Source organism: Ornithorhynchus anatinus, chromosome X2 (genome assembly GCF_004115215.2).
Source record: "Ornithorhynchus anatinus isolate Pmale09 chromosome X2, mOrnAna1.pri.v4, whole genome shotgun sequence".
NCBI lineage: Eukaryota > Metazoa > Chordata > Mammalia > Monotremata > Ornithorhynchidae > Ornithorhynchus > Ornithorhynchus anatinus.
Window position 1 is genome coordinate 7,498,529 of NC_041750.1, and position 27,440 is coordinate 7,525,968.

The window sequence follows — 27,440 nt, forward strand, 5'->3', positions numbered from 1 at the left end:
CACAAGAAGCCAGTTGAACTGTAAGTTTTCTAGTGTCTCGGAAATATTCTGAAACTGGCTTTTGGTCCCTCGTCCCATCCGCAATCATGGTGGCTTAGAATAAATTGAACAGGACTGAACCTCCCATCTGGCGCTGCTTTGCTCCTGTGAAAACGGGCGTGGTTCCGAATGGGCACCTTAGACTCTGACTTGACTGACCATTCAGTCATGAAACAGCCTAAGGATCTTAGTGAACTTCTAAGGCCAATCAAATTTACTTTTTAGTGGTCAGTTAGCATCCCTGAAGAAATGTGCAAGTCTAGAAGGGACTTAATCCTCAGAAGTCTGCTCGAGCTCTTCCTCAACAGATGGAGCATTTAGAAAATGTCAGGATTTGAAAAAGTTCACTGTAAAATCACCATCTTCAAGAAGAAAGGTGAGAGAGCTGGATGTGGTGACCACTTGGCTACATTATTGCTTTTCATCGTCATTAAGAGCATGGACAAGCCACTGAAGACCATAGTCAACTGTGCTCAACCTGAATTGCCATGTGGCATCAGACCAAAATACAGCATTGCTGACAGTTTTGTTCTCTGTAGCAGAATAGATAGAAGTGCAGGGAATGGCACCCAGATATCTGTGCTGTTTCTATTGACCTGGCACAAAGAATTCCATTCCAACAACAAAGGAGATGCAGACTTTGAACAAATCATGTTAATACTTTGCTTTATTATAAGGACAAATCATGAAGACTGGCCAAGAAGTGGGATGTTTAAACCACAAAAACCAGAATAATATTTCTTGGGAACTCATCGGCCCAGGGAACTGTGCTGGATTCTTTACAAAACTGAAACTGAACAAGATATGCTTACTGCTCACTAGAGAAAGTTTGAAGTTTGAAAGACTTTAGGGTGTGTGTGTGTGTATGTGTAGATTATTTTATTATCCAGGTTTCACTGGACATCTTCAGAGGCCCACCTTGAAAAACATAAAGCCTCTACTGTTTCCATAGCCCTAGTTGTCTTACCTTTGCAGTGCTGAATAAATACGGTCACCATTTTCAGTAAATGCTTTGTGGAGAGTTAACTAAGAGCCCAAACTGCCCAACAGGAACTCAAGCCCTCTGGGGAAACTCCGTAAAACCCTCCACAAAGCCTGTTTGCCCCAGGAAGGTCCGCGAGAAGTGGCTATCACAGTGAAACCTGGCTGGTTTTACAGTCAGGCATTAGATCTTTTTGCTGACCATATTAGGAGATAATCTCATAGACAAGCTAAGATGGTACTCCAAGATAGCCCTGCTAGGGCTCCCAGAGGAGTTTATGCAGAATATCCTAAGGAGCACCTACAGTTTGACCTATCCAGTTTCCTACTTATAACCTCTGTGTGTGTGTGTGGACATGTACTTGCAAGGGGTTATAGGAGTGGGATGAAAAGGAGCTGAGTGGAATCAGGGCCTGGATGAAAGGACTATAAGAGGGGGAGGCATGTTGAGGGGAGACTCGAAGCAAATCCTTGAGACTGCAGTACAATTTCTAAAAAAAAGTTTGGAGGACCCTGCTATAGACCTGCATATGAAGTGGAACAACATGGAAAAACCTAGGGCCAGTTGGCATCATGTTGGCAAAACTATATTTGTTTAAAGTTTCTGCTCTTTATTTAGGTTAAAGGGAGGTGTCAGGGCATTGTTTCCCATTAATATTTGATTGGTAGGGCAGGCAGAGAGAGAGAAAGATGGCAGCAGAGGGAAAGAAAAGGGGTAGAGTTAGAAGTTGGCTCCTTCCTGAGCTAGGCTGTTGATCCTGAAACTACTGTCATATTCTGGATAAGCCAGGACACTATCACAGTTATTAATGGCTCCATCTCCAGTGGGACACCAGGCTAAATCCAACTGCATCCCACAGTGACATCTGCCTTATTTTTAAAAAAGAAAAAAAAAAATGTTGGTATTTGTTAAGCGCTTACTATGTGCCGAGCACTGTTCTAAGCGCTGGGGTAGACATAGGGGAATCAGGTTGTCCCACGTGGGGCTCACAATCTTAATCCCCATTTTACAGATGAGGGAACTGAGGCACAGAGAAGTTAAGTGACTTGCCCACAGTCACACAGCCGACAAGTGGCAGAGCTGGGATTCGAACTCATGAGCCCTGACTCCAAAGCCCGTGCTCTTTCCACTGAGCCACGCTAGAAAGAAAAGTTGGTGTGGGTAGCAATGGCGGAGAAGGGACAGTTGAAAATTGGTTCTTACAAGCCTATTCTCTCCCACACAGGCTATGCCCTGAAGTCAGGAGTAACTTAATCTTTGAGGTTAGCCCAACCGACCTCTGCTCACAGGAACAGGTGTCACCACATACAGGGCCTCAGGATGAGGGAAAGATTCTCTCAGCCCAAAGAAAAACAGACAAAAACCAAACAGGAAAGTAATGGACAGGCCAGAGGATGCATGAAATGTCAGCATAAAATGCTTTCCCGTTCAAGCAAATGTTGGAAGGAGGTTGTAGTGAATGCCCAGGCCACGCAAAATGAAGGCAGAGAATTGTTTCCAAATCTCCAATAATGAATTTGAAGAAACTGATAGGGTAGGAAAACAGGAGCTAACTAGCTAAGGCTGTCTAAGCCATTATTAGGTCCCCTTAATGAAAAAAAGAAAATCCAGAGAAAGCTCTGTTCTAGTGACATTTAATTGGTTTAACATTTAACATTTAATTATTGCTTTAGGAATAGGTGTGTAGGTGATTGCTACATGCCCTTTAGACAAATAATCAGGTCAAATTTTTAATATCTCTCCTTAACAGGTAATTTTCAGTGTTAATTTACCCCTAGCTACAGCTTTGACAATGATGTCCTGAAATAGGGATTTTTCTTCCTGATTTAATGTTGAGGGTAATGAATACTTTTCCCCTGTCTGCCCCTCTAGGTGCCAGGATGAGTGCCCCGTTGGGATGTATGGCGTACAATGTGCCGAGACCTGCCAGTGCATGAATGGTGGGGAATGTTATCATATTAACGGTGCCTGCCTCTGTGAACTGGGATACACTGGAGAACACTGCGAGACTCGGCTTTGCAGCGAAGGCATCTACGGCATCAAATGTGACAAACAATGTCCCTGCTACTTGAAGAACACCCAGAGGTGGGTTTGTGTCACTTCTTACCAACTTTACTTCTTGGAAAGTCTTAATCCACAAAATCAGTTGTTCGGGAGGTCGCTCTCCTTTGGAGGAGAGTAGGCTAAATCTAGGCCAGGCATCAGCAACAATATGGACATGGACCTGAGTGTAGAATCCCAGCAATTCTGCTTGCCTTGCAAATCAGGGATTCCCCCTAATTCACATTACACAAGAGCCTGAGCCCCAGATGGGACAGAGACTATGTCCAACCTGATTAACTTGTATCTACCCCATGCTTAGAACAGTGCTTGGCACATAGTAAACACTTAAGTACTATAATTATTACCTGGCTTCCCGAAGCAGCGTGGTGTAGTGGATAGAGAATGGGCCTTGGAATCAGAAGGTCATGGGTTCTAATCCCTGCTCTGCCACTTGTCTGCTGTGTGGCCTTGGGCAAGTCACTTCACTTCTCTGAGCCTCAGTTACCTCATCTGTAAAATGGGGATTAAGACTGTGAGCCCCATCTGGGACATGGACTGTGTCCAACCTGATTAGCTCCTATCTACCCCAGCGCTTAGTTCAGTGCTTGGCACAGAGTAAGCACTTAATAAATACCATGGAGAAACAAACAAAAAAAGGGCAAAAGGAAGAAGTGCTTCCAAGTAGATCGATAAGTACAGAAGTGCTATGTGATGAGCAAAAGTCCCTAGCTGCCTTGGCCTCTACTTGGGCAAATTGGAAGCTTTGAGAATCCCAATGCAACAGAAGCAGCAATAGGTGAAGGCAGAGCTAGGACGCTGATGCCTCCTCTTTCCTCCAGAAATGCCCGATCCGGTAAAGGACCTTGTTGATACCTGATTCAGACATTTGTCAGCAAATGAGTTTCCAGTTTTCCAGACAAAGTTCAAAAATCCAAACTACCTAGATGATGAGAGTTGTTGGTTGTCTTTTTGGTACATTAATAAGTTCTGATCTCTTGTCATGGCAGGGTTTATACTAACTACAGTATGCTCCATTACAGTAATGGAACTTATATGAGTTTGTGCTAACTACAGTATTTTCCATTCCAGTAATGGAACATACTGCAGTTAGAACAAACCCATATAAGAAGAGTGATGGAGTTAATCTCTTGGGCAGAAAGGGAAAATATATTTCCAGAACTTATGTGGATTTTTTAACCAAATATCTTAAACAGCAAAACCCAGCCTGTCTTAAGATTTTAATTAGTGGGAAACCACATTTCCACCCACTCACCCTCCTACATCCTTTCTGCCAGTCACAATAGGGCCAAATGCTTATGAATTATTCTTGGGTTTTTTGAACTGCAGCCTTTGGAAGAGTGGAGTTTGACAGGATTGAAGAGCATTATATTGCAGTTCGGATATTCCTAAAATTCCTTCAGATTCGTATTCAGTGCAGCTGTTAACTTCATTTATACCTCTGAAAGGCAGCTTGTGACCACATCAAATCACAAATGTTCACATGTAAACAGCAGGACATAGTTGACTCTTTTTTAAGCATATTTTCCCTCTGTAGGACCTAAAATAGCTTTGGAAACTTTGGCGGGTGTGTGTGTGTATTGGATTGCATTCTGTAGAGAGTAACAGACAAGCCAAAAGAAAAGCATCCTTAATGTGTCTCAGTAGATTTGCAAGCCACACACTGCAAGCATCCTTTAAGGTTGGGGGGGGGGGGGCGGGGGGGCATTTATTTCAATCAGAAGATGATTACATTGGGAGAAAATTTGCAACTTTCTCCTAATCAGCCAACCTTTGTTTACGGGGTCAGCCTTAAGGGGAGGGGTTGACAGTGGTGCTCCCTTTCTCCAGGAATAAGTCTGACAGCCTGGGAAAAATTAAAAGATTTCAGAGAACTTGTGAGCTCCAGATGGGGGCTTACTACAGTGCTCTGCACACAGTAAGCGCTCAGTGCAACCACTGATTGGGGGCTAGCATGTGACCTTGGTTCAAAGCCTAGTATCTGACCAATGCTCAAGGGTAGCTTGGACCTAGGCAGAATACCTAACTTTGCCCCAAGAAAAGAGGCCAGCAGAGGGACCCAAAGTCCCAAAAGCTACAGATGCCAGAGCAATTTTTCCTCTTCATGGGAACAGATAATAGCAAGAAAAGTGGTGGGGCCGTGCAACGTAGCAGGCTGAACTTTTAATTTTTAATGGCATGTTAATGTTGATGTACTGAGTTGGTGATTTTACATATAATCTGTGTATATTTACATATTCAAGTGTTTCAGTATGCTGGGAAGGGGCTACTGATTATTTCTTGTGTCCTGGAGAGTAGCATATTGCAAAGCAAGCTTCATATGGATAGTCTTAACGCTCGTGATGAATTACAGATTCCAGAAACCTCACTCTCCCCACAATTCCCAATTTCTCCCTTATCAAATTTTGGCTATCCTCATCCCAAATATTGGGTACATCAAACTGAAAATTCCATTTTTTTTTTCTGAAAATTGGAAATATAGTCCACTGGAATCAAGATTTGAACCCTATACTTGTAATAATGCTACCAGTAGTCATCAGCAGCAAATTCTTAGATCAAGTATCTTCATTCTCACATACATTCCGTGACTCTTTGTATGCTTCTGTCTCCTCCTTTTTTGCTCTCCCTACATCTTAACATATCTCCTCCTCCCCCTTCCATGTCCGTCCTTTCCCCCCCCCCCCCCCACATTGTCCCCAGTACTGATTCTTTTTCCCAATTTACTCTCCATTTAAACATGCTGGATCACCATGCTCTTAGAGTTTGTGCTTCAGGTGCCTTCAATATGTTTTTCTGCCTTCCATGATAACATATGTAGAAACTATGCAGTGAGTACCATAAGGCTTGCATTAGGGAGAAAACAAGAAGTTGAGCAAAGAAATATACCATCTCCCTTATTCTCTACCATTATTAATACTGAAATGAGAAGCCATCAAAAAAATGCAAATGGACTCCAGTTCTCTCCATCTCATCACAAATTACCCAGTGCTGATGATGGCATCAATCAATGAGGCTCAGGTTTGCCCCATTAACGTTCCTTCCCCCTGCCTCTCACAGCAGGTTCTCCAATGAAAGCAGGAGTCCCAGGTACAGACATTGTTTCTTAAACCTAAGGTGACCCTTGTCACCAATATACCATGGGGTATCAACCAATCAGTTGCATTTATTGAGCACTTACTATGTGCAGAGCACAGTACTAAGCGCTTGGGAGAGTACAACAGAATTAGCAGATACATTCCCTGTCCAAAACGAGCTTACAGTCTAGAGAGGTATGTATATGTCTACATTTTGATTATTGTTTCCATGATTTTGGATTTTGAAGGTGAAGCATGTTCTTTCTTTTAAACATTTTCTTTGAATTCATTTTCTCTATAAATGTGTTTTCGTGGGCTTGCACATAGATTTTAGGTGGTAATTGCCATTTCTCCTAATATGGAAAATAGTTGAAAATTGCTGACAGGGGCCAACATATTCGCTGAAATATCGCCACCTTTCTCTAACTCGGGACCTTGCCGGAGTCTTGCTGATTTTTTGTTTTTTGGTGTGAAATCTTTTTCAAATAATTTGGCTTTCTCTTAGTTCCCACAGCCCAGGTGTTGCACTGCTCTCTGATTATATGCCATCATAATTTTACCACCTGCTGCCCTTCAGCAGCCTCATTTCCAATGAAAAGGCTCTTTCGGAGTGCTGGGTCTGCCTGGGGCCACTAGAGGATTTTTCGGGAGGCTGCCACTGCTGCCTCTGTCGCTTGAAATGAGGAGGTTGGTCAGCATTAAGGCTGTCACTGCACGTTCCCATCCATTAGCCATAAAACAGAGCTGCCCCATCATTTACGGGTGCAACTGTTGCATCCTCAGCTATTGAAAAGTGGAGCGGAAGGGGGAGAAAGGCGGAATCAGATGAAGGAAGAGGATGGCTTGATGGGAGGATGAAAAGGCAAAAAGAGGCCAGAGGGGTATCTCCTGCCTGTCTCTCCCCGCCACTTTCCATCCCGTTCACCATCCTTCCTCGTGTCTATCCATATGTGGCATTCTGTCCCTGTCACTCTGTCTCTCTGTTTTTCTCTTCTGCCTCTTTTCTCTCCTCTCTTCCCACTTCCCCCTCCCTTTTCTTCCTGTCCTTTCATCCTCTTTCCTTCTTCCCTCCCTTCCAGTCCACTTAACATACAACCCACAATTATTTAGACTGTAGAGCAGGAGTGGCATGAGACACCAGAGGGGAAATCCCAGGTTGTCAACGGAAACAGGATTGTGGGGCAGGGGTATGAAGAGGGTGGGGTTTGGCTGGGGAGACTTCAGGGAGGCCTGAACCTCATTTTAAACAGATGTGGCCACAGCAGGTGTTGATTTCAAGAAGCGCTCTTCTGTATCCCAGGATCCATCTTCCCTCAAAAGAGATTCTCTCCATTATGGCTGCCCTGGGCATCACTCTTTTCTGGTTCCTTAGCTAGAATTAGCTCCATCAGGAAAAGAGTGGTCTGTAAAGTTGGTCAATCCACTGCCTAAACCTTCTATGGGTGGGCTGTTTGAGTTTTACTTCATCGTATCTTTCAAGGCTTTCTCTGCTTCCCTGTTTTTGTCCCCCATTTCAGCTCAACATTAAGCAGCTCTTCAGTGTCGAGTCTTCCCCAGCAAAGGCTTGATGCTTCAGTGCTGGAGTTCCATGACTCCACTGATTTTGATCCCATCTTACCATTTTATGTTCAGTGTAGCACATAGGTGGCACTGATGAAAATGCTCTTAAAATCAGATCTGGCATTTATGGTAAGTCAAGATCTTACAGCGAAGGATAGACCGTATAATATAGCTCTGGAACTTCATTTTGGAGCGAATCTTGGTGCCACGCTCCATCTGTCAGTCTCCCAGAGGACATTTTAGCCTTTCTGATTTGGATTTCTCTCTATCTTGGTCTATCTTCTCATCAGAATCGAGAGATGTGTTCGACTCCACCACTGATAGGCTTGTTTGGCGGTGAAATGAGGTTTTCCTGCTATGGGCTGGTACATTCTTGCAGGCTTGACCAAATAAATTGTCAGTCCATAAGACTTTGCTGATTCTGAAAAGTGCTACATGATCCTTTCCATGTCATGTGCTTTTGTTTCTAGCTCATGCTCCTCAGCATTAGGAACTCTTGGGGAAGCTTAGAGGACTTTGGATGATGCACTTAAACTGTTGAGTTGAAAGAATTTCCCAGTGGATTAGAAGTGGATTCTGAGACCAGCTTCTTGTTGCATCCTCAAGCATGGCTCTGTAGAATAGGCTGAACCTGGCTGGACCTAATAGGCATCCCATTTCTCCTAATGATGGAAAAAAAAAGTTTTGATGCATAAGGAGCTTAGGCCAGTCAAACTTATTTAGACATTGATATAGAGCCCAGATCTGTGGATTTTTTTTATGGTATTTGTTAAAACCTTACTATGTGTCAGGCACTGTACTATGGCCTGGAGTAGATACAAGCTCATCAGGTTGGGTACAGTCCATGTCCCACATGGATCTCACAGTCTTAATCCCTATTTTGCAGATGAGATAACTGAAGAACAGAGAAGTCTAGTGATTTGCCAAGGTCACACAGCAGACAAGTGTAACAAGCAGGCAAGCAGATTATAACGAGTGATTGACTTGCTCCCTTTATTCATCCCCTCTCCCAGCCCCACAACACTGGTGTACATATCAATATGGGAAGCTCATTGTAGGCAGGGACTCTAAATTCATTACGCACAAGGATAGTGTCTACCACCAGCAGTGGGGTCTAGTGTCTAGTCAGGGTTTGTTTATTTTTTAAGCTTTTGGTGAGGAAGTTTGTCAAAGGCCCTTTGAAAATCTAAATAACTTCTGTCCCCGGCTCTCCTCTATCCACATGCTTATCGCTCCTTCAGAGAAACCCAATGGATTGGTAAGATGTTATTTTCAGTCAGCCAGTCAGTCTTATTTATTGAGCACTTACTGTGTGCAAAGCACTGTACTAAACACTTGGGAGAGTACAATATAACAAACACATTCCCTGCCCACAATGCCTTTTACTCACTTTGCCTTTTACTGCATTTACTTTGAATGCCCAAGATGCCTAGGCAAGGCCTGTATTTTATGGAAGTTTGGAGCACTGGAGAACTCATATTTTAAAAAAAGAAAGTCAAGATGAAGTGCCAGAGTGTGTCTGGGGTCCAACAATTTCCTTTTCCTTTTGCAAAGTCACTCCAACGCAGTACAGTTCCATCCCATCAGTCTTCCCCTGCGATTGAGCTGATTGGGTTATTTGGGCTTTCTCTTGACCAGAAGCAGGTGCTCTATCAGCCAGAGTGTCACAGAGTGTCCCATTGTGTCAACTCTTCCCACACATCGATCCTTAGCCCACTGGTCATGTACATTTGCTGTAAGGCAACAGCTGGTTGGTTAGTCTTTCAATGAAGCTGCTGTTTCAGGTAGAGACAGATGGTCTATCACCAGGTATGGACACCGGAGTCTAAAATCACTTGAGAAAGGTCCCTGCTTTTACCTTTACCCATTTTTACTGACTTCATGTCTTTTCTAGAGCGGAGTCCCACGAGTCTTCTCAGTTTACAGATACTGCAAGTACAGCTGTCTACTAATTGAATTGCTGCATTTTATTTCGCCAAATCATCGTGTATTTTAGACAAAAGGATTAGAGACCAGTTTGATCTTTCTGCTGGAGTAGGGTGCTGATTGCAAATCCGGTTTCAACCGGATTAATCCTGTTTTAGTACTGATGAACCCCATATTTGGAGAAACAGAGATGGAATTTACGTCTGCTGAGATGATTTGAGGAAACAGCGATTCCTTTATCGTCAAGGCCAGTTTGTCCGTGGAATGCCCATGAAAAAGCATCCATTTTTGCTGCGGATCATGGTATCAGTCATTGTCATCATCAACAACCCCAGCATTTATTAAGAGCCTTGTGTGGGTATATGTAATAGGAAAAAAAAAAAGACATAAAGTCTGCCCTTGAGGAACTTACTATCTAATGGTGGAGTCAGGCAGGCACATATGGCCAACTATACAATAAATAAAATAATGAAACAAAACATAGATGACAAAGTAATGCAATAGATACCAAACACATCAAACAGATCTTCCACCCGAGTGCTGAAGTGATTTGCAAGATGGCATGACCACCAGGGAAGCAGATGATTTAATCTGATTCTGGTTACCATTTTGGGGGTGCACAGCAGTGCCACCTTTGAAGCCTCTCACGGGGGCATTGCTTCACTGCAATGGGTGCCCACCTCCTTTAGTGGCAGAAGTTAAGGGAAGCAACATGCTTAGTGGAAAGAACACGGGCTTGGGAGCAGAAGGACCTGGGTTCTAATCCTGGCTCTGCCCCTTTTCTGCTGTGTGACCTTGGGCAAGCCACTTAATTTCTCTGTGCCTCAATTACCTCATCTGCAAAATGGGGATTAAGACTGTGAACCCCCAGTGGGGCAACCTGATTACCTTATATCTACCCAGTGCTTACAACAGTGCTTGGCACATAGTAAGCGCTTAACAAATACAATTATTATTATTACTACTAATAATAATAATCCCGGCTCTGCCACTTGCCTGCTGTGTGACACTGGGCAAGTCATTTCACTTTTCTGGGGGTCAGCCTCCTCATCTGTAAAATGATGATTACCTATATCTTATCTCCCGCCTGCTTAGACTGAGAGCCCCACGTGGGACAGAGAGTGTGTTCAGTCAACTTAGGGTAAATTTAGCCCAGAATATAAGTACAGTGCCTGATATGTAGTAAGCGCTTAACAAATACCATTAAAAAAAAGTTGCCATAAAGCTTGTGATTTCTGAACCCCGTGCCTGGCAGTACATGCCATGGGCTCATTTGGGGCAATAGGGGAGGATGAATTCAGGTGACCACTGCACTGATAGTCATCAGTACAAGGCAACAACTAGGCCTTATCCCCAAATGTTCCAGTGATGACTACGGCTGTATAAGGAGAGTGTATGGCATTGAAGAGGCCTTCCTGACTAAGCCCTCATTTCCCCTATTCGCCCTCTCTTCGTGTGTCACCTATGAATTTGGATCTGTTCCACCTGAGCACTCGACAATCACCGCTCCCTCAGCCCCACAGCACTTGTGCATATGTCCTTATAGCCTGCCACTTCCCCTGTCATTTATTTTACCATCTGTCTCCCCCACTAGATTGTAAGCTCTTTGAGGAAAGGGATTGTACTCTTCCAAGCACTTAGTACAGTGCTCTGCACACAGTAAGCACTCAGTAAACAACACCATCGATTGAGCAGAGTGCAGGATGAAACCATTTCTCTTCTCATCAGGGTCAATCTCCATGAATTGCTTCTTACAGGTGGAAAGAATTGGGCTCATCATAGGCAGAATTAGACCTGAATGGGTCTCATAGAAAACAAAATTGGTGAGTATGGGAGTTGAAGCTGAATGCATATCTGTGTGTTATTGGGGGAATGTATATAGTTTCCTGACTTTCCTGAAACAGCTCTTTGCCTTCCCCCAGAATTGCAATGGTCCTTGGTGTCATATTTACTCCAGAAATCACTTGTTCCTTTCATTCCCTTTTCTCAGCTGTCACCCGATGTCTGGAGAATGTTCCTGTAAGCCAGGCTCGTCTGGACTCTACTGTAACGAGACTTGTTCCCCTGGATTCTATGGTGAAGCTTGTGAGCAGATATGCAGCTGTCAAAATGGGGCTGACTGCGATAGTGTGACTGGAAAATGCATCTGTGCCCCTGGATTTAAGGTGAATTATTTTTTTCGTTTGCCCGAAGCAGAGGGCGATCTTGATGGAGTTGCAGGGGAAGGGCAGGAGGCCGATGAGTGCATTACTTTGCAGTTTGGATATACAGGTCAATTCACCAGTGAGATAACTTGAAGAGAAATCATGGAGGAGTGAGACTGGGGAGGATAATTGGCATGGCCTAGTGCATAGAGCACAGGCCCGGGAGTGAGAGGGAACTAGGTTCTAATCCCAACTCTGCCACTTGTCTGCTGTGTGACCTTGGACAAGTCATTCCACTTCTCTGTGCCTCAGTTACCTCATCTGTCAAATGGGGATTAAGACTCCTTCTAGACTGTAAACTCACTGTGGTCAGGGAACATGTCTACCAACTCTGTTATATTGTACTCTCCCAAGTGCTTAGTATGGTGCTCTGTACAGTTAGTGCTCAAATATGATTGATCAATCGGAAGACTTGTAATTACAGTCAAGTCACAGCTATGTTATGGGTCCCATCAAATGATGGAGAAGGCTGTGAAGGATGGGAAGGACACGGTTTGGCAAAGCTGAGATGGTTAGGGCATTGCAGGCTGGGAGGAGTGGTGTGAGCCATGGGTTGAAGACCAGAGTCGAGAGCCAGAAACAAATAAAGATTTTTGTTGGAAGGAGTGAAGAGCACAGATTGGACGAGGTGGGAGAAGAGTAGGATTAGGAGAGAGGAGGCCAGCTGATCTAATGATATTTGTTAAACACTTACAATGCTGAGTGCCGGGGTAGATACAAGATCTACAGGTTGGACATGGTCTTTGTCCCTCGTGGGGCTCCCAGTCTAATGATAATAATAATTGTTTTATGTGCCAGATACTGTACTAAGCACTGGGGTGAATTCAAGCAAGGCTAAGGAGGAGAGAGAACAGGTACTGGATCCCCATTTTGCAGATGGTTACATAGTAGATAGGTGGTAGAGCCAGAATTAGAACCCAGGTCCTCTGACTCCAAGGCCGGGGCTCTTTCCACTAGGTCATGCCGCTGCTTCCCAACAAAGTAATTTGGTGAGGTCAAAAGGGGTTAGGGAGGGAGGTGGTGGGGCACCAGGGACTTCAGGAGGGATTTGAAGGTTTGGAAAAGCTGCAGGGAGGCTATGGACATGAGTTTGGGAAGGCCTCTTGGAGATGTGCCTTCACTAGAACTTTGAAGGGGGGGAAAGTAATTATCTGTCATATTTGAGGTCCACTAGTGGTGGGAAAGTTCGGTGGAGGAGATAATTTGGAAGGGAAAATGGAGTTCATTTTGGGACGTTGAGCGTGAGGTGCCTGTGGGACATGTATACAGAGATGTCCTGGAGGCAGGAGGAGATGTGAGATTGTAGAAAAGAGAAGAGGCCAGGGTTGGTGAGGCAGATTTGGGAGTCATCCGCTTGAGGGTGGTAGCTGAAGTGTGGGGGGTCGATGAGTTTCCCAAGGGAGGGAGTGCAGAGCGAGAAGAGAAGGGGATCAGAATAGAGACCAAAGGGACACCCACAGTTAGGGGGTAGGAGCTAGAGGAATAGCCGCTAAAAAAGACTGAGAAAGACTGTCTCAGGAGGTAAATGAAGAACTGAGAAACTAAAGGGTGTGAATAAATACTTTTGTGTAGTGTATCATCCTTCCTGCTCCTGAGGCAAAACCTGAATGTAAATGTAGCAGATGTGCTGGATCAAACTTAATTCTTAATAGTCATTAACACAGGATGAGATGATGACAGGCTAGATTATACTAATCCAAAACTTGGTCAGACTGTGGCAACAGCAATTCCGAGAAGATCTCTTGGTCATTTACAATTTGAAGGCATAAGATTTGATTCCGTGCATGGATAATTTGCATTACAGTACATGTCTTCATATTCAACAACAAGAAAGGGAGGTGCCCATTGAAGATGAGGATGATAGGTTCAAAGTAAATAAAACGCTTTTTCACAGAGGGAGAAAAAGTTATGGAATTTATTCCCACAGGAAGTTGATCAGGCATGAATTGTCAGCAGGTTCAAGAGGGATTTGGATAGATTTACGGATGGGCCATCCCAAATGGGTTATGAGGGGGAATGTTGGAGATGGAGAGGAAAAAATCTGATGTGTTAGATGGGTGATCCATCCCTAACTATGAGGACGGATGTCCAAGAGGGCCACCAGCACACGGCTCCTCCGTGCATCCTGGGGCCACCGTTGGAAGCTGGGTCCTTGGCTGGCCCAAGGATGACATTTCTTAATTTCTTCTGCTCTTCCCAATGGAAAATTCTATTCATTTCCTTATTTCTGCCTTTCTAGGGCATCGACTGTTCTATTCCCTGTCCTCTGGAAACCTATGGGGTGAACTGTTCCTCTCAGTGCGGCTGTAAGAATGGCGCTATCTGCTCTCCTGTGGACGGCTCTTGTGCGTGCAAACCAGGTGAGGACAACTCGTTAACCTTGGCCCTGACCATCTAAAGGGGCAAACAGACATTGGAAAACTTCAGAAGCATGAGGGCTCTTAGTTGGGATTCTGAAACACGCAGCAGTTCCCTGTTAGAATCCGGTGCTCATGTCTGGCTTGGGCAACCTGATGGCAGGTTAAAGGAAGTAATGAAGGGGGGGACAAGCCACGAGTTCTTGGCCCTACAATTTAACCCAGTCAAGTTGAAAGGCAATTGATTGGGTTCATTCATTCATTCAATCGTATTGAGTGCTTACTTTGTGCAAAGCACTGGACTAAGTGATTGGGAGAGTACAATATAACAAGAAACAGACACATTCCCTGCCCACAATGAGTTTACATGTTAGAGGCTCGTGCAGATAAAGTGACTTTAGCTTGGGATGGCAACCATTTTCACCAGCCTGATCCTATGAGCCAACTGTGGCGTGGTATCTGTCAGGGGACATTTTAAGTGCCCTCCTTTTCCTCTTCCTCCTTGCCCTCCCCTTTGTCAAATGTCCTATTACCAGCTGACTCCTCAGTGCTGGCTCCCGTCTGCAGAATGGGCACTGTTTCCAGCTGCTCCCAGTCTCTCAAGGGCACCTTTCGTTCGTCCTTGAGCAAGCTCCACTATCCTCTGAGTCTGCTTCTACTGAGTCGATGTTACGCTAGTATAGGCCAGGAAATCTCCGAGAGGCTACAGAAGGGAAACGTTGCTGTGGAGCAGAGAATCGGACCACCGGCTGACTTTGATTTTCTCAACGTGTCCTATGCGTTTCGGTTGTGGCAGGTTGGCACGGCGTGGATTGCTCAATCAACTGTCCCAGTGGCACATGGGGCTTCAGCTGCAATTTAACATGCCAGTGCCTAAACGGAGGGGCCTGCAATACTCTAGATGGAACCTGCACCTGTGCCCCGGGCTGGCGAGGGGAGAAGTGTGAACTCACTTGCCAGGTAAGAACAAACCAAAATAGCCACCCTGCAAGCCTGCAGGGAGTTGGCCCAAGAGCCTTCTGACAAGTCCCTGCCATGCGCCTGACGAGTCAGTCAGTCAGTTGGATTTATTGAGCACTTACTTTATGCAGAGCACTGTACTAAGCACTTGGGAGAATACAGTATAACAATAAACACATTCCCTGCCCACAGTTTACAGTCTAGGGGGAGGGAGCCAAAGGGAAGCTAGAGAAATAGCTGAAAGAGTTTAGCCGTTTCTAACTCGGGTGTCTGGATCACGAACACGTTCCAAGTCGTTTGTCCTTGAGCACATTTCCTTTATCATTTTAGTCACTCTGGAGCCCATCGAGGAAAATGAGAGATTAAGCAGAGAAGCCCTCCTTGGGCTGAAGACAAGCTTCAGCTTGAAATCACAGGCCACCCTTGGAATTTCCCTGGCTTCTAGTAGCACTTGGCTGACTTCTCCCAAAAGGATTGCTCACCTAGGCCAATACCCCACTCTCTAGTCTCCTCAAGACTGTAAGCTCATTGTGGGCAGGGAATATGTCCATTTACCATTATATTGTACTCTCCCAAGCACTTAGTACAGTGCTCTGCACATAGCGCTCAATAAATATGATTGAATGAACGGTCAGGACCATTTCGCTCTGTCACATTTCAGATATGACCAAATTACCAGTGTCCCAGAAAAAAGCTGAAATCACTTTTCTTTCCCAATCTGATGGCAGGCAAAGAAGCACCATAATATTAATACTAATAATAATGGGGTACTTGTTAAGCACTGACTATGTGCCAAGCGCTGGGATAGATGCAAGAGAGTCAGGTCAGACCCAGTGCCCATCCCACATGGGGCTCACAGTCTAAGGCCCACTGGGTGCCAGCTTTTCTTTTACACACAAAATGGATTCATGAAAGCAGCATGGAACTACAAATCTGAGCAATTCTGCCCCACTTTAGAGGCAGCGGCAGGGAGCTGCTAAATGGACCGGGTTTTAAATGACTGACTCATAGTAGTTTGAGAAAAGTGAGGGGTTTTTTTTCTTCTACTGAAACTTCAGACCCCAGTCTGAAGCATGTAATCGAGTTGCCTTTTTCTGCTCCATATTTTACACTGGCTCCATCCGCCCTCTTGTTTCTTGGCAAGTTTTGTCCCCAGCTGTGAGGGTCTTTCTACGGTCCTTCTTCAGAGCTGCTTGATGGATTAGCCACAGAAGGAAGGAGCTAGAAAATCAGTCTAATCAGACCAATTTCCACCGGATCTCTGGCAGCCCACAGAGCCAGCCTGGGCTCGAAGAAGAACAGAGTTCAGATTCCAGTCCTTCCACCTCCCTTTCAGATTCAGAAGCTTCACATTGTTTGTGTCCTTCTGCAGGGGCCAAAAAAATACAAAATACTAGTTCTGGCCTCTGCATCTTAGGAAGCAAATGTGGCCTAGTGGAAAGAGCACAGAGCTGGGAGTCAGAGGATATGGGTTCTAATCCCAGCTCCTCCACAAGTTTGCTGTGTGACCTTGGACAAGTCACTTAACTTCTCTGTGCCTCAGTTCCCTCATCTGTAAAATGGGGATTAAGATTGTGAGCCCCCTGTGGGATAGGGATTGTGTCCAACCTGATTATCTTACCTCTACCCCAGCACTTAGAACAGTCCTTGGCACATGGTAAGTGCTTAACAAATACCATTATTATTATCAATAAGAAAGTTGGAGCAGTCACCAAGAAAGCTGCCCAAGACGGTCTTGGGGCAAGAGCAGCTTCTGTATGAGGCAGACCAAAAGGGTGCCTTGGACTTTTTAGTCAGGAAAGCCTCAGGCTGAGAGAAGCAGATTTGGGGCTAGCAGAGCTATGAAGGGTGTGGACCCGGGCTAATACGGAATTGCTGTTTCCCAAGTAGTAGTAAGAATGATAGGATTTATGAAGTGCTTACTCTGTGCTAAGAACTGCGCTAAGAGCTGAGGTCAATACAAGATCACCCTACAGTCCCTGTCCGGCAAGGGGCTCTCAGTCTCAGCAGGGAGGGAGAATGTGTGTCTTTTCCCCATTGTACAGATGAGGAAATTGGGGCCTCAGAGAAGTTGTCCACAGTCACACAGCAGGTCAGTAAGGTATTTGTAAAGCCCTTACTATGTGCCAGGCACTGTACTAAACGCTGGGGTGGATACAAGCAGATCAGGTTGGACACGGTCCCTGTCCCACATGGGGCTCACAGTCTCAATCCCCATTTTACAGATGAGGTAACTGAGACATAGAGAAGTGAAATAACTTGCCCAAAGTCACACAACAGACAAGTGGCGGAGCCAGGATTAGAACCCATGACCTTCTGACTCCCAGGCCCATGCTCTTTCCACTACGCCATGCTGCTTCTCTGTGGCAGAATGGGGATTAGAACCCAGCTGCTCTGATTCCTAGCCCCACGCCCTCTCCATTAGGCCACACTGCCTCCAAAACAGATCCAGTTCTAGCTGCTGCTTCGCTCTTTCCTATGCTGATTATCCTCATTATCATCGGTACTTATTGAATGCTTACTGCATGCAGAGCACTATTCTAAGCGCTGATTCTCCCATCTTCACTGAAAAATGCCACATTTCAGTTCCCTGTTGACATTTCTGTTTTGGCAGGACGGATCATACGGGATGAACTGTGCTGAGCGCTGTGACTGCAGTCATGCGGATGGTTGTCACCCAACCACAGGATACTGTCGTTGCCTCCCAGGATGGTCAGGTGAGAGTCAGAGATCTCTGAGAATTCAAAAACAAACATCGCCCTACAAGTCTAACATCTCTTACTCACCTGGCAAGGAATGTTTGGAACGGTACTCTGTGAAATGAGGGCCAATGAAAAGACTTAGGGTTTGGGTTTTTTGTATTAGCGCAGTTTTTCTTAGTGACCCCAGATCTGAACTGTGGGGACTGCTACACCCCAAAAGCTGAGTTGATCCTCACAGGTGATTTTTCAAAGATCAATCATGAATGTGAAAGTTTCACTTTGGGCTGATTTTCTGCGAACCTCTCTCCCTCGAACTAGCATCAAGGAACGTGGCAGTGAGATAGGTGAGTTTGAGGTCCAGTTTATAGGTTGGCATTAGAGGGGCAAATTGTGCAGGCTAGGTTGTAATAGGAAATCAGCCAGGTAAGGTAAGATGGGGAGAGCTGATTGAAAGGCGTTTTTACCTGATGCAGAGATGGATGGATAACTGTTGGAGGTTTTTGAGGAGTGGGGAGACATGGACTGAATCATTTCTCAATAGAGACTGACTAAAAGGCAGATTTAGTGTGCCAAAATTACTGGAAACAAAGTCCTTTTGAAATCCGGACTTTGGAAGCTTTAGATCTCAGAGCTGTTATAATTCTATTTAGAAAGGAGAGGGGATTATGTAGGAAAGACAAGTTACAACATGCTAATACTGCCTAAACGCCCTCTAGGACATGTCCAAAATAGTTCAGTAATGCTACATCACTGAAAATAACTATTCACCCCTACATTGCAATTGAGACTATTAACCACAAGCAATTCAGCCTATATGAAGACGCACCCTTTCGATCTAAAACAGACCAACCCACCGAACAAGATCGCCTCACGGGCCCCCACAAATAGCCGAATTTGAGGGTTCCGAGACCCCCAGGGTTAAGGTGCTACAATCCCTTCAGTCTCAGCCAGAAATCCAGCTGATGACACACGTGACAGGAGCTAGAATCAGACCACCATGCCATTTCTGTCTGGATTTATTTAGACCTTGTCCTGTTTCCTTTTTAGAGGGATGGACATTTGGGTGACCTCTCATTGCACTTGGGCTACTGTTCTTCATGGGTGGGAAGACTATCGAAGTAACGGATCGCTAGTTAAGCGATCACCGTTGAACTTGTCCTTGCTGGACTTATCCTTAGCAGATGATCCAGGCCAATCAATAGAAAAACCTATTACTAGGTCAACTCCATTCTGCCACACCAACATGTTCTCCCTGTATGTTTTGGCTAGATTGTTGTTAGAGAAGAAGGGAACATTCATTCCACAGCAAAAGCTGGTTTGGGTACAGCCCACTGCGCCAGTGAATACTACTACCACAGGAGTTTTCCTTAACAGGGGCTTTTTCAAGAATGCAACCCTCACATTGTAGGAAAACTGGGTACTCTATGAAATCAAATCTGAGACTGCCACTAGACCCACCAAATAATACCGTAAGGGAACGTAAACAATTGACGGTTCGCCTGATAGTTGGAGGGGGTGGGATGTAGCAGTAGAAGGAACATTTATGCAATTAAAGACACCAAGAGAATGCTGATTTGATGTGGGACTCCTGGCATAATGCATCGGGCATTAAATGCACGAGCATTTCCTTAGAGCTGCTTAGCTGACGTTTATCATGACCATTCAGCAATTGCCTAGCAACTTGCAAAGGCTATCAAAGACCTCTTTGTCCAAAGACCTGGCAAAAACAGCCTCTCGCTGATCTCCTTATCAGCACCAGAAGCAGCAGATACATTGATCAGAAAAGTGTTTCTAATGAACAAGGGGGAAGTACAAATTTTAGCAACTCATAACCGAGATCTTCCTGGAAGTTGTTTTGAGATTTTGGTCATAAATACCCCTTTCCCCCAGCCGAGTTTTTCCACAGTTTATTATACTTCTGCAGTCGGCTGACTATCGTTAAATCAAACCTGGACTTAGAAATTATTGGATTCCTTTTAGAATTCTCCTCAACACTCAGAATTGTATGGATTCACCTTTTCAGGACTCTAAAATAGGAACAGAAAAACACCACCTCATTTGACAGTCAAAAGCCCTCTAGTAAGTTAAATATATTATGTCGCTATTTCTCCTCTATCTACATACAGCATATCCGTATTATAGATAGATCTATCTATTTAGTGCTCCTTTAAGTTTGACGATAATACCTTGAATGCCCTTTCCCAGCAGTTATTTCAATTTATCCTCTCGACATCCCTAGACTGTGAGCCCCTTGTAGACAGGGATCAGGTCTACCAACTCTGTTGTGTTGAACTCTCCTAAGCCCTTAGAACAGTAGGTGCTCAAAAATACTAATGGTTGCCATCCCTGGGTTAATATCCTGGCCTACAGATGATGAAACTGAGGCACCGAGAGGTAAAGTGACTTGCCCGAGGTCCCCCGGCAAGCTTGCGGCCGAGCCAAAACTACCTCCCGGATCTCTCCATTAGGCCGTGCTGCCTGTCAACACTACTGATGGTGAGACTTCAGGACACCAAAACCAGGCATGGATTTGTAGGGTCCTGTGAGCTGAACTTGTCCACTGGGTTTGGAAGCAACAATCAGAGCTCCAATTAGAACTCAGATCCAATAAGAGCAGGCTTAAAAACCAAAGACAGGTCCATTCCCCTTTCTTCCCTCATCTCCTTCTTCATTCCTTCATACAACAGAAAGTAGCAAATTAGGGAAGTTTGAGTTTGAAGGAATGCAGAGAAAGAGTCAGAGTATAAAAGAAGAGGGCTAATGTGCAGAGATGAGAATGGTACAAGAATAGGGAAAATGTTGAAAAGGAGAGTCTGCAAGAGGATGGGGGTGTATGTAAATGACCACTGGGGCCACCAGAAAGGAGGCCAACTGTTGCACTGACATGTGGTGATGGAGCATCAGGGGAGTGGAGTAAAAGCACAGGCTGTCAGGGCTGATTGATGGGGTCAATAATGAATGGGCGGCGATCAGAATGAAATGCTCTAATGAAAATAAGAATAATGAGGCAATGAAATCCTGGGCTCCAATTATTTGGAAAAGTATGTAACTTCGGTGGCCAAGCCTCTTGAACTGAAGAGCCACAAATCAAAACCAGAATATGTCCGAGAGCCACAGATCAAATAAACCTCCTTGACCCGAAACAGCGAGCAGGCGTTCTAGGAGGGGCAGGAGCTGGCGAAGTAGAGACAGCCGGGGGAAGGAACTGGGTTTGGGGGAAGGTGTCGTCCAGGAATGTATAATAGGCTTGCACACATCACTCCAGCACCCTTGATAATTATGATAATAATGATGGTGTTTATTCAGCACTTGCTATGTGTAGGCCACTGTGCTGAGCACTGGGGGTGGATATAAAATAGATTGAGAGAGGGAGAGCTAGTGTTTTCTTCCCGTTTTCCCTTTGAGGAAATGGAGGCACAGAGAAATCAGTAACTTGCCCAAAGTCACAGAGCCGGCAAGTGGCAGAGCAGAGACTAGAACTCAGGTCTCCCGACTCTTTCCCATGGTTCTGGGAAGCAGTATGACCTAATGGATAGAGCATGGACCTGGGAGTCAGCAGGACATGGGTTCTAATCCCGGCTCTGCCACTCATCTGCTGTGTGACCTTGGGCAAGTCACTTCACTTCTCTATGCCTCAGTTACCTCATCTGTAAAATGGGGATTTAGACTGTGAGCCCCATGTGGGACAGGGACTAGTCTCCAACCCAATTTGCTTGTATCCACCCCAGAGCTTATTACAGTGCTTGGCACATGGTAAATGCTTAACAAATACCACAATTATTATTATCACTACTATCATTGAAATTCTGTTGCTATCTCTTTAACACACCTTCGACCATTGAGGTTGATATTCTTTCCAGAGAATCACTAATTTGCCAATGTGTGAAGGTATGACTTTCACACCAGCATTTAATGAAGTCACTACTTCAAACTACACGGAATGGAAAAACTCACTCTTCTGATTTTTTTACCCACCAAGATTTAGTAGCTCTGTTGACTGTACAGGCTCTTCCTCAGCATATGAAATACTATGGAAATGGCACAATTTTTCAAAGATGCTGTCATTATCTCCATTTTCCAGAATAAAGGTCAAATAGCTGACTGGGGACGTTATCATGGGATCTCACTGCTCTCCCATTGCCAGGAAAATCCTAGCCAGAATCGTGGACCAATAGTGTTCTCCCATTATCTCACACTGGCTTCACATCACAGCTGCAGACAGCAAGCCTGATCTTTGCTGTGTGTCAGATGGTGGATAGGTGAAACAAAATCAAGACCTCTATGTGGTATCTGTAGATATTGCAAAAGTATCTGATGCTATCAGTAGACCCGGGTGCAGACGTTTGGTTGGCCTGAGAGGTTCGTAGAAATCCCAAGGTTGTTCAGTGCCAATATGGCTGGCTGCATCAGAATGGAAGGGACCTTGTCTAATTCCTTCCCCTTCAGCAATGGAATAGAGCAGGGCTGAGTACTAAGTCCAGTACTAAGCTTTTTCAAAAGCATATCAAGGAATCTGAAAGCCAAATTTTGACTACAACTCTGATCCTCTAGGAAATACTATCAAACCAACAAAGTAAGTCACTTTTCTATCAGTAGGTAAGCTGTAAAACCTCACCTATGAAACACTTGGGAGAATCAGCAAAGAGGGATGGATCCAACAGCGTGAAGAAGGTTGAGGCTCTGTACCGGCAGATTCTTCTCTTCATCGGCCACACAGAGCCAGTACTGGATTCTGCTACTTTGGCAACACTCTGTCAAATGATGCAGCAAATTGCAAAGCAGTAGAAAATCGAATCGGGAAGCTAGTCCCTTTTTTATGGTATTTGTTAAGCGCTTATTATGTGTCAAGCACTGTTCTAAGGACTGGAGTAGATACAAGTTTATCGGGCTGCACACAAGTCCCTGCCCCACATGGAGCTCCCAGTCTAAATTGGAGGGAGGATTTAATTCCCATTTTGCAGATGAGGTAATTGAGGCCCAGAGAGGTTAAGTGACTTTCCCAAGGTCACTCAGCAGATAAGTGTCAGAGCCGGGATTAGAACCTGAGTTCTTCTGACTCCCAGGCCTGGGCTCTTTTCACTAGGCCATGGTGCCTCTCTCTAAAATCAAGTCCCTAATAAACTTTAAGTCCTGGATTTAACATGGAGCTCACAGCAGGTTTCAAGACCATTTCCGTCAGAGTCACCTATTTGCCATACTTAACATCCGTGGACAGGGTAGGATCAGTAATTTATGTACATTTCTGTTATTTATATCAATGTCTGTCTTTCCCCTAGATACTGCAAAAGTATCTGACGCTATCAGTAGACCCCGGTGCACACGTTGTACTGTGGGCAGGAAATGTATCTGTTATATAGTACAGCCCTCTGCACACAGCGCTCAATAAATGCAACTATCGGTCCCCCAGCATTGAAGCAGTGCTCATCACATCACTGAATTTCTGAATGGGACATGGGTGGAGAATGGACAACAGCTTTATACCCACACAACTGCTCTCTGTTGAGTTGAAATGGGAAAGCCTTATACAGAAAGAACAGAAGAAAAAGTTGGATGTACAACATCAAATAACACAAAATCGTAAAGGCATGAAAATTCAACACGTTCCCATGGGAAGCACTCACGTAACATATGAACCTTGTGGCTGGAATCTGTCCCTCTTTTTCTAGCTAAATGATCCAGACTACAATAATAGTCATTTGTAAATGAAAATAAGATCCAATATGGGCCCGAATGCTTTCATAGATGCTTCCTGGCACTTACTAAGCAGACTTTCAGGAGAACAACAAAGGTTGAGTTGCCAGAAAGGAAACTTTGTCTGAGATCTTAATTAGCAGTTTTTCATATTATATCATTTGTGGCTGCTTCTGTATTGAGGGTTCAGGTCATGGTGATTTTTTTCAATCAGTTTCAGGCCAAAAGATGTCAGACAAAGCATTGAACCCGTAACATCCTTGGGGCTATTTTGCAACTAAACATTCTGGAATGTCTACAGTGGTCCATTTGGAAAACATTTGTATGTGTGAGCTTTTCATGTTTCCATTTGGGCTGAGATGGTAGTAATCAGTTCACCACTAATTACGAATTACTTCTTGTTGCTCTTTCCTTTAAGAGAGGTTATCTCAGGCTTCAAGAATCCTTATTCACTGAAGAAAAGCTTTTTATGGTTCCTATGTTGGCTTATTCATCAGAGAGATGTGGAACTTAAGTTCTTTTGAACCGCTTCCTTAGAAAACTCTATAGGCATTCTCTAGCTTTTGTAGGGGTTATTTTCTTCTTTTGAAATTCCTGTTTTTGTTAATGGTTTGTCGAATGTGTATTTGTTCATTTGTATTTTTTTTTAATGATTTTCAGCCTAATGGCTAAAACAGGTCTTGGATGTCCTAAATTGGCTGTCTGTGTTGACTATCCAAGTAGAGTTTCATGGTTTTCTTTGCTATTTTTTTTTTGCTTTTTCTTCCCAAAGCACTCAGCACAGCAGAGGCACTCTGCCCTGTGGAGAAAATGCGGTCTTCAGTTTATTATTATTTTGACCCAATTCACTCTCTTGGGACTCGCATCCACCTCTACAAATGATGAAAAGCAAATCTTCGCTGACTCTCCAGGTTTTCTGCCAGGAGCCCTTCTTGGTTATTGATGAATTGGTCTTTGGGGGGCTCCTTCTCTTAGGGCTCTGACCTGTGTGTCAATTTCTTGCAGGTATCCACTGTGACAGTGTGTGTGCTGAGGGAAGGTGGGGACCCAACTGCTCATTGTCCTGTTACTGCAAAAATGGAGCTTCGTGTTCCCCTGACGAAGGGATCTGTGAGTGTGCACCAGGATTCAGGGGCACAACTTGTCAGAGAAGTGAGTATCTCAACCGGGGGCTTCATTTCCTTCTCGGGGGCACCAGAAGGCTAAGGATGGTGGGGGTGGGGGGTAAGAGGAGGGGTGTAAATGTGGATGGGATTATCTCTTTATCAAGTGGCAAGAGTTTTCATCAATGACCTCACTAACTGTTAACTTGGAAGTTGTAAGCATTAACAATTTCCCAGGTCCAGGGAACAACTGAAACCTGCCAGATATTAGAGTACTTGAAGAGCAAAGGATTAGCCGGGTAATCAGTCAGGCAATTGTATTTATTGAGCGCGTATTGTGTATAGAGCACTGTACTAAGCACTTGGGAGAGTACAATATAACAACATATTCCCTTCCCACAAGGAGCTTACAGTCTAGAGGGTAATTGTCATTTCTCGGAGAAGTGGCTTAGAATTGGCTTGTATTACTTGGGAATTGGATTCTTTTCCTGACAAGAGTAGTAATAATAATAGTGTTTGTATTTTTTTAAGCTCTATGTGCCAAACACTGTACTAAGCTCCGGGGTAGATACAAGTTAATTGGGTCAGATTCAGTCTCTGTCCTACATAGGGCTCACAGTCTAAGTAAGAGGGAGAACAGGTAGTGCATCCCCATTTTACAGATAAGTAAACTGAGCCCCAGAGCAGTGAAGCAACTTGCCCAAGGTCATCCAGCAGGCAAGTGGAGAGTTGGAATCAAAACCCAGGCCTCAGCTTTCCACTGGGCCACGCTTCATTGAGATTTTTCTCTCATGCCCTGCCCTTCGGAGTGTTCTTGGTGAGTTCTTGGTGAGATTTCTGGGAAAAGCCAAGCATTTCTCATCTTTTCCAGCTCCTGAAATTCTGTGGATAGCATTCACCCAGGGAAATGAATGGAACCCTTTTGAGAAGGAGTGTAGCTTAGTGGATAGAACCCGGGTCTGGGAGTCAGAAGAACCTGGGTTCTATTTCCGGCTCCACCACTTGTCAGCTGCGTGACCTTGGGCAAGTCCCTTCACTTCTCTGGGCCTCACTTTCCCCATCTGTAAAATGGGGATTAAGACTGTCGGCCCCATATGGGACACAGACTGTGTCCAACCTGATTATCTTGTATCTACCCCAGAGCTTAGTACCATTCCTGGCACAGAGTAAGCACTTAACAAATACCATAAAAAAAGACCATAGGAGGCAGATAGGACCTGGAAAATAATGATGCTCTTCCTTTCTGCTTACAGTTTGCTCCCCGGGGTTTTATGGGCATCGTTGCAGCCAGACCTGCCCCCAGTGTGTGCACAGCAGTGGGCCCTGCCACCATGTCACGGGGCTTTGTGACTGCCTACCGGGATTCACCGGAGCACTCTGTAATGAAGGTACAGTTATATCTAAACCCTTTGGGAGGTAATGACTCTTCTACCCCCTCTCCCCCCACAACGTATTCCTCTACCTGCTATTCACTTTCCTCAACCGTGCATCAAATTTTCATCATGAAAATAGAAAAGCAGATGCCGGTCACTCACAAGTGCCTCTGCCTCGTTCCCAGTTTGTCCCAGTGGCCGATTTGGAAAGAATTGTGCTGGAATCTGTCCGTGTACCAACAATGGCACCTGCAATCCCATCGACAGCTCTTGCCAGTGTTTTCCAGGTTGGATCGGTAGCGATTGCTCTCAGCGTAAGTTCTGTGTATTTCCCTAGGTGTGGTCAGCATCCAGTTTACACCAGGCTCTAATGCCAGTTGATTTTCTTCGAGATGAGCCACATTTCCCCAGTGTCTAGGTTCTAGCTAATGTGCCTGTAGAAGCCCCCAGGCCATTAATGATAGTAATGATGGTATTTGTTACGCACTTACTATGTGTCAAGCACTCTTCTAAGCACCGGGGTAGATACAAGCTAATCAGGTTAGACAGTCTCTGTCCCGCATGGGGCTCACAGTCTTAGTCCCCATTTTGCAGATGAGGCACGGAGAAGTGAAGTGACTTGCCCAAGGTCACACAACAGACAAGAGTGGCAGAGCTGGGATTAGAACCTAGGTCCTTCTGACTCCCAGGCCCGGGCTCTATCCACTAGGCCACACTGTTTCTAGAATTAGGGTGCTATAGGGATCATCATTATCATCCACACCATCGGGATTTATTGAGGACCTGCTACATGCAGAGCACTCTATTGGGTGCTCAGGAACCTACGAAAGAAGTAAAAGACACGGTCTCTACCCTCAGGGAGTTTGCGGTCTAATGGAGAAGACAAGCTGGCATGAATTGCAAGTGTCTACTAGGTCAAAGAATAAGAGCGTAGATATAAAATGATAAAAACAAAGGGATGCAGTTAAATAGAAAGGCACTTGAGAGTTAAACCAAAGAAGGAATATCTGGCTTGTTTGGTGTGAGAAAAGAGAATAGGCTCTGGGGGGAGCTCAAACAGAATTTATCCCATTTCCGGGGCTCTTTCATGGCAGCTGTCCACGTAGAAATGACCTCTCCAGTGGAACTAAGAATGATTTAACACTCTCGTAGTCTAATCACTTTGATGCAGGAGACTAACAAATCTCTCAACCAATATGACTGATTTCAGCCTGCCCGCCTGCCCACTGGGGTCCAAACTGCATCCACACGTGCAGTTGCCACAACGGAGCCTACTGCAGTGCTTACGATGGAGAATGTAAATGTACCCCAGGGTGGACCGGCCTCTACTGCACCCAGAGTAAGTAATTCCAGCAATCTTTGACTGGCCCAAGACCCTCCCGGCCAGACACCGACAGGATAAGCGTCA

General features: G+C 44.9%; 1 protein-coding gene across 1 annotated transcript in view; it reads left to right on the plus strand.

Annotated features, from left to right (window-relative positions):
• The window catches only part of MEGF10 (multiple EGF like domains 10), a 110,339-nt gene that overhangs the window by 66,485 nt on the left and 16,414 nt on the right, over positions 1-27,440 (plus strand). Inside the window, exons 9-17 of the mRNA XM_029053407.1 lie at positions 2,894-3,106; positions 11,633-11,807; positions 14,086-14,206; positions 15,000-15,163; positions 17,778-17,880; positions 24,562-24,708; positions 25,913-26,047; positions 26,218-26,346; positions 27,243-27,371. Coding sequence (XP_028909240.1) covers positions 2,894-3,106; positions 11,633-11,807; positions 14,086-14,206; positions 15,000-15,163; positions 17,778-17,880; positions 24,562-24,708; positions 25,913-26,047; positions 26,218-26,346; positions 27,243-27,371 — 1,316 coding nt within the window. The remainder of the gene's footprint in view (positions 1-2,893; positions 3,107-11,632; positions 11,808-14,085; positions 14,207-14,999; positions 15,164-17,777; positions 17,881-24,561; positions 24,709-25,912; positions 26,048-26,217; positions 26,347-27,242; positions 27,372-27,440) is intronic.